Source organism: Austrofundulus limnaeus, unplaced genomic scaffold (genome assembly GCF_001266775.1).
Source record: "Austrofundulus limnaeus strain Quisiro unplaced genomic scaffold, Austrofundulus_limnaeus-1.0 Scaffold687, whole genome shotgun sequence".
NCBI lineage: Eukaryota > Metazoa > Chordata > Actinopteri > Cyprinodontiformes > Rivulidae > Austrofundulus > Austrofundulus limnaeus.
In genome coordinates, this window is record NW_013953089.1 from 57,982 (window position 1) to 65,815 (window position 7,834).

General features: G+C 46.6%; 1 protein-coding gene across 1 annotated transcript in view; it reads left to right on the forward strand.

Moving 5' to 3' along the window:
- Positions 1-7,834, forward strand: part of LOC106531877 (vasopressin V2 receptor) — a gene marked incomplete in the record, with an annotated part of 26,263 nt that overhangs the window by 16,874 nt on the left and 1,555 nt on the right. The window contains 4 exon segments of the mRNA XM_014027819.1: positions 1,288-1,533; positions 4,018-4,164; positions 4,250-4,520; positions 5,695-5,892. Coding sequence (XP_013883273.1) covers positions 1,288-1,533; positions 4,018-4,164; positions 4,250-4,520; positions 5,695-5,892 — 862 coding nt within the window.

The following is a 7,834-nucleotide window of genomic DNA, read 5'->3' on the forward strand; positions in this document are numbered from 1 at the left end:
GACCATGACAGTACCTCCCCCTCAACAACAGCTCCAGCTGTCGAAGGAGAGAGGTACAGGACTGAGGAAAACACACCACAAGAGGGACTCAAAGACAAAACACATAAAGTTTAGTGGGGAGGCCCAAAGACCATCCAAGCCCCAGGGGAGTTGCAGGAGTAGATGGGGACCCAAGGGATGAGGCGGGAGCTGCAGAGACAACAGAGGAACAGGAACTGTCGGCTGGAGCAACTCAGGAGCAGGAGCAGGCGACTCAGGGACAGCAGGACAAGTGGGAGGGTGGGCATCASGCTTCTCAGCCAAAATCCTCTGAGCAAAAGTGAGGAGCTGCTGGTGGCTAGGCGGGAGCAACAGATGGGGCACCCCATAAGAACGCCCTCGATCTGCCGTCAGAGGAGGCACCTGTCAGCGAGGATAGAGGACCACCGAAGAATCGTGAGTGTTCCTCTGACCACTGAATGCATCATCYGGTCCTCCCACAGCRGCAGAGATGGAACCAGTTCATCAGAGGCAGGAGAACCGACCATGGGTCACCCAGGCGACAGCCCTCTGTCACCATCCTCCAAAGGCAGACCAGAAAAAACATTTTGCCTGCAGGCTGGGTATTTTGTCTGGTCATTCTGTGAGGTGTGAGCGCAGAGATCAAACCAGGGCGCAGGCAAATTTCAAATAAGGCTTTATTGAAAAAAAAAGGCTGGCAAGGCAGATTCAAAAATACTTACTAAAATTATTAACCTTAGGAACATGAAAAACATRAGGATCCCAGGAGATACCACACTGACTGGGAAAGCATCACAATGATCAGACCAACACTGAGGACAGGACACAGATTATAAATGCAAACTAATGAGAGACAACKAGAAACACCTGGAGGAGACACAARAGGAARCATGTGAGCGTGGGCGGGGCTGGAGGAAAGACAGACGGCAGGGCAGAGATAAACAGAGGAACGCTGAAACACTAGAAAAAACAATGAAAAAAAAACACAGACCATGACAAATATTATCTTTACACTGCTGGAGGGAGACACACAGACTTCTTGATTCTCTTCCTAATTAAAGTAAACGACTAAAACTGATCACAAATTATAAAATATAAGGTTGTATCCAGACTTGATCTGCAGTCTGTTGGAGATCAGTCTCAGATACAGACACATTGCAGGTTAATATCTGTCAAACGGTTTGATTTATAGTTATTTTGTGTTTTTGAAGGTGGGATTGATGTTGCAGCTTTCTTTAGATACTTCTAAATTAATTCTGTTCATTGTTCGTCCTGCTGTCCTCTGAGGTTCTACCACAGCTGGTGTGGGATGCTAAGGRTCGATTTTCTGGCCCGGACTTCTTGTGTCGCCTGGTGAAATACCTCCAGGTCCTGGGGATGTTTGCCTCGTCCTACATGATCGTTGCAATGACAGTGGATCGATATTACGCCATCTGCTTTCCCCTGCGGGCCCATCGCAGCGGAGCCTCCAGGCGCTGGAACACCTTTATTGTACAGGCATGGGGTCTGTCCCTGCTGCTCAGTCTGCCACAGGTGAGAAACATCACAACAAAAACATGAGMATTTACCATGTGGAGAAAAATGTGACCACGCGGGATCACATGAACATGTTTAAAATGCTCCAAACACACAAGAAACATGCAGAACATGTTTTACATTAATTATCCCCTCAGTTGAAGGTAAAAGCTGAATATGTGATGTGTTTGTGTGATAATTAGTGATAATTAGCCCAATTCAAAATGTTTGCTGTTGTTATCTGAACTTCTAAAGAGCACAGAAACCACTCTAACTTGCTGGGACATCTTCACCTACTTTACTGGGTTACTGGGAAAAACATTAGATCCTGTTAATCAAAGTGGGGGGCGCAAGGGGGCCTCACAAAGATGGAGGGAAGACAATAAAATAAAATAAAATCTAATAAATGTTTGAAATCATTATCATAAAATCAAAATTGTTTTTCAATTAATATTTTAAAATATAACAACCCCATAAGAGGAACAAAAACGCTCGGATGCAGGTCACCGGGGCCCCACTCTGGAGCCCGGCCTGGAGGTGGGGCATGTTGGCGAGCGCCTGGTGGCCGGGCTTTCACCCATGGAACCCGGTCGGGCACAGCCCAAAAGACGAGATGTGGGTCCCCCTTCCCATGGGCTCACCACCTGTGGGAGGGGCCAAAGGGGTCGGGTGCAATGTGTGTTGGGCAGTGGTCGAAGGCAAGGACCTTGGCGGTTTGATCCTCGGTGACAAAAGCTGGCTCTAGGGACGTGCTTTGTCACCTCTCTGGTGGGGAAGGAGCCTGAGCTGGTGTGTGAGGTTGAAAGGTTTCGACTAGATATAGTCGGACTCACCTTGACGCACCGCTTTGGTTCAAGAACCAGTCTCCTCAAGAGGGGTTGGACACTCTTCCACTTTAGAGTTGTCCATGCTGAGAGGAGCTGAGCAGGAGCGGGCATACTTATTGCCTCCCATCTTGGTGCCTGTACGTTGGGGTTCACCCCAATGAATGAAAGGGTAGCCTCCCTCCGCCTACGGATGGAGGGACAGGTCCTGACTGTTATTTGTGCCTGTGCGCCTAACAGCAGTTAAGTTTATCCACCATTTCTGGAGTCCTTGGAGSGGGTGCTGGAGAGCGCTCCTAATGGGGACTCCCTCGTTCTGCTGGGGGACTTCAGCGGTCACGTGGATAATGACAGTGAGACTGGAATCCGAGCAGTGTATTGTTATTGGACTTCTGTGCTCATCATGGATTGTCCATAACAAACACCATGTTCAAGTATAAGGGTGTCCGTATGTGCTCTTGGCACCAGGACATCCTAGGTCGCAGTTTGATGATCAACTTTGTTGTAATTTCATCTGATCTGCGGCCACATGTCTTGGACACTCAAGTGAAAAGAGGGGCAGAGCTGTCAACTGACCACTACCTGGTGGTGAGTTGGCTCCAGTTACCAGTGATAAGAAGCTGATTCTGAACAAAAGTTGAGCGCGTTGTAGTGCATATTTAGTCAATGAAATGTACACACAACAGTATATATTTGATCACTTATATTTTTGACATTTTACGGGAAGCTGAGCTTCYCTTGCAGTCTTAGAGCAATCGCCTCTGGCGGGGGTCTTGAGTCCGAGTGGGCCATTTTCCGTACCTCCATTGTCCAGGCGGCTTACTTGAGTTGTGGTCGTAAGGTTGTCAGTGCCTGTCATGGCAGCAACCCCCGAACCCACTGGTGGACACTGGCAGTGAGGGATGCTTTCAGGCTGTAGAAGTCCTATCGGGTCTTCTTGGCCCATGGGACTCTTGAAGCAGCCGATGGGTACCAGCAGTCCAAGCAGATTGCGGCTCGGGTGGTCGCTGAGGTAAAAACCTGGGTGTGGGAGGGGTTCTGAGAGGCCATGGAAAAAGACTTCTGTAAGGCTTAGAGGTGATTCTGGACGTGTCTTCCCATGAGAGAGCAGAGCCTGAGGACCCTGGGTCAGACTCTCCAATCTCTGGTGCCGAGTAGCAGGGTGCCGAGGTGGATGAGGTTCGCATGGAGTTCCTTAAGGCTCTGGATGTTGTGGGGTTGCGTTGGTTGATGCGACTCTACAATATCGCGTGGACAGCGGGGGCAGTTCCCCTGCATTGGCAGACCGGGGTGGTGGTCCCCCTATTTAAAAAGGGGGACCGCAGAGTGGGTTCCAACTATAGGGGGATCACACTTTTAAGCCTCCCTGGTAAGGTCTATTCAGGGGTTCTGGAGAGTAGGGTCCGTCAGATAGTCGAATCTCAGATTCAGGAAGAGCAGTGTATTTTTCGTCCTGGTCGTGGAACAGTGGACCAGCTCTACACCCTCACCAGGGTCCTGGAGTGTGCATGAGAGTTCGCCCAACCAGTCTACATGTGTTTTGTGGACTGGGAGAAGGCGTTTGACTGCTTTTATATGTGAATTTTTATTTATTTATTAAGGGATTTGTACAGAATGTGTTTTACAAATGTCACGTTTTCACATATCCCCCCTGCCCCCCTCCCCCCACGGCCTGAAGGTTTTCATCTTCTCCCGTTCAGAAGTGGCTCCGGGGGTTTACGAATGCTGGGGAACCTTTGCAGAGTCCTGGGGCCTCAAAGCCTACGTGACGTGGATGACCCTGGCTGTCTTCATCATCCCTGTCCTCATCATCACTGTCTGCCAGGTACAGGTGGACAGAGCACACCTGAACAGGTGTGAAACATTAACATGGCCCAGTCGTCACAGAACCCCTCATGTTTYCTCCTCAGGTTCGCATCTTCATGGAAATTTATCACAACCTGTACCAGAAATCAGGGCGCCACCTGTCCCCCGCCCCTCTCCCCCCAGTGAGACAGGAAAGCCAGAGAGGAGGAGGTGGAGGGGAGGCCACTGCACCTGCTTGTGTCTCCCCCCTCACATTCCACAACCCTGAGAGTCAGGGCAGCGTGGATGCAGGTTCCACACAACAGAACCTGCCACTGAGTCCACTCAGGTCCAGCAGGGTCACAACACAGCCTGAACCTCACACCTGCAGCACAGGTGAGTCTGACCACCAGCTCCTCAATGAGCCTGAACCCATGGGTGGAACTAGAAGGGTGGCCAGAATAGTAAGTGCCACCACTGGCACATGGTTGAATTCTGTGTTTGTATTTTTTACTAAACATTATTCTCTGGTTATGTACAGTATAAATCTTTAGCTGTGAATACTTAAAAATGGCTGAATTTTAGCCGTTTGTAAATTTAGCATTAGCGTTATTGGTTAGCTTAATTAATTAATTAATTTATTGATTGAATGATTTACTGTTATTTAACCAGGCAAGTCCCATTGAGATCTCAGATCTCTTTTTCAAGGGAGGCCTGGGCCTGAAGGCATCCTATTGTACATGATTTTAGGGAGGCTTAATATGGGGGGACGAGGCTAAATGGACAAAGTTTTCATTTTAGACACTTGGTGTCAGTGTTAACTCAGTTTTCTGAGGGTTCCTGGTCCTCCTGGACTTCTACTGACTTCCATTCATTTCCTGTTAATTTTATAGCCTAACCCTGATAAACCCCACAGGTACCTACCTGACCCTAAAACTAACCTAAACTCAATTCACACCTTGGCCCTACATTGAACCCCCATCCCACCAATGGCATTTAAACTAAATGGGGACTCAGCTTAGGTCACCATATGTATCAGTTTTCCCCACATGTAGGTGTTTTGTCTTGATTTTGTCCTCATATGTCACAAAAAACCTTCCCCACTCACACAGGTTACCTTTTATGGCAACAACTACTGAAATTTGTCCCAAACTAACAGGAACCACAACCGTTGTCGCTGGTTCAGTTTAAACAGAACTGTTCTTGCAGTTCTGGTGTGATGAAGTCTTTTTGAGGCCTTCTCACAGTTCATTCTATGGCAGCACAACCACACACTGTCCCTGAGGTTCTGGATCAGGTCTAGATGAGGACACTGGTGAGGAGGAGCGAGACCAGGAGGCTGACATGAAACATTTTGCAGAGAAGAAAGAGTCTGCAGTAAAACTGAGACAGAATCCAGACCAGGAGACCAACAGGTCTGGGTCCTTTTATTGCACTGTTGAGACACCAGAAACAGACCAGTTGTTGGTAAACAAACACAAAAGAGTTTCGTTTCAAACAGCCACAGATGATTTATACATCTTTTACGTTGTCTTTTAAAGCCACGTCTGCTTTTTGTTCTTCATGACAGCTGAGCTTCAGTCTGACCCAGCAGCACCCCCACACACACCCAAAGCCCCCCCTGCTGCTCAGGGTGGGGAGGTGACGGCGGCGATGTCGAAGACGGTCAGGATGACGCTGGTCATCGTTYTGGTCTACTCCGTCTGCTGGGCCCCGTTCTTCAGCGTGCAGATGTGGGCCGCCTGGGACCCTGAACCCCCTCAAGAAGGTGAACCCGTGTTTCATGTCTCATTTATACAAACATATTCAGACCGAACTGCTGTTTGTCAGAATTTATATGTTTAAGTGGATCATTAAAAGGCAGAGTTATTTAAAAGTCTACAACAGAATAAATCATTCTGTGTTGGGGGCGGGGYCACTGAGGGGAGGGGCCAATAAAGAGACCTACAGCAGGCAGCTTTGTTTGGTACCCATTCTGTGGTACAAAGTGGTGAAAATAGTTCACCTGAAGATGGAGGATAATGAAGGTTTTCACATCCACTTCTTATCCAGCCTCATCCTCAGATTCTCTTAAAGGAGAYATGTCTGCAAAGTCCCCTGTTTTAGCTGTTAAATACTTTTAGTTGTGTAGTTGGAGTCTCTAGGAGGCAGAAAAGTTTAATTTGAATTTTCTCTCCTGGTGCTGCAACGATATCTTTATATTCTGTTTGGGTCAGATTTTTTTAAACTTGTTCWGTTTTCTCTATTTTCTATGATGTTTTCTGAAATATTACATCAAATTATTTGTGAGAGAACTGCTAAATAAGGTCTGAACTTACCAACTACAGTTTGGTGGTCTTCTTTCTACTCTGGTTCTGGATCAGACTCTGGTTCMAACATTTTAGGCAGGAAGGACAAGTCTTCCCTTGTTGACATCTTTTAATTCATTTGTAAATAAAATGTTTCTGCGCAGCTATATAATCATAGCCTGGTCCTTGCCTTCCTACACAGTTCCACTCAGTTTCCCTTCATTGCTCCGTCTGGGATTTCTCCCATAGACAAGGATTTCTTCAGCAGAATTTCATTTGGGCCATTCAGAAAACAGAAGGCGGGGTTTTGAACAACACTGATTTTCTGTGCAGTGTTTGCCAGTTAGTTTARCATACGGCAGTGGAGGAAGTGAATGAAGCCAGTCCGCATTGATAAGGCTTTCAAATTAAATTAAATTAGTCTGACAAAGCAGCAGCTCTCATTTACAGCTGTCTCATTCGGCTCGGTATATTTCTCCTCTCAGTAGGGTTGTTTACAGCGCMCGCAACTTCCAGTTAGCTTCTTAGCTTAGCCTCCTTCACAGTAGAGCTGGCACCCATACGTCACAGCCAACCGATCCAATCATTTTAAACTTCAGCAGAGGCCACGCCTCCAGTAAGAATTGCTCCTCTATAGCCGAGAGTCTAGACCCTCTACAAAGTGAAGGACAAGGGTCTGGTTTTAACCAGCCTAATGTAATCATAAACCCCTCTACCAAACTAGAATGAACCAGTCTGGAGGGGGCGGGGTTTGAAGCAGCTGGTTTGGATTTAAAGAGACAGCTTCTAAACAAGTTGATCTGAGACACACCTCAGAAAAGGGGGGCTTGTGGAGTTACAGTAAGGTGAAATTCAAACCAACTCATTACAGTTCCACTTTCTATAGACCCAACTGAAGGATTTAATGTGAAAAAGGATTTAAAAGCATCACATCTATTTTAAAATCACTCCACTGAGTCTTAAACCTGAGGCAATATTATCTTCATGGTTTGAAGCTTTATGCATTTGCGCACAAACTCAGAACTGTTTCCACAGCGCTGCTGGCATGACAGTTTGYGGAAAAAGTTGTTTTACATTGTTACTATATTAAGAWGTTTTTGCAGCATATYGTTAGCCTTATAGCATAATCGCCCAAGACACATTTGKTCACAAATGACTTRGGCATRTACAGTATGCTATGAGGCTAACAATACTGTATATAAAATTGAACAACATATAAAATATCTTGATTTKTGGCTTTAATTTCCTGTTTTATTTAATGCTCCATTTGAGAGTTTGAGTCCAAAATGAAATATTGTAGCGAACTAAACCCGACTCTTCACTCAAAATAACATTTCTTTATTTTTCCTTTACAGAAGTTTTGTGTAATTTCATCCTGTGTGTGTGTGTGTGTGTGTGTGTGTGTGTGTGTGTGTGTGTGTG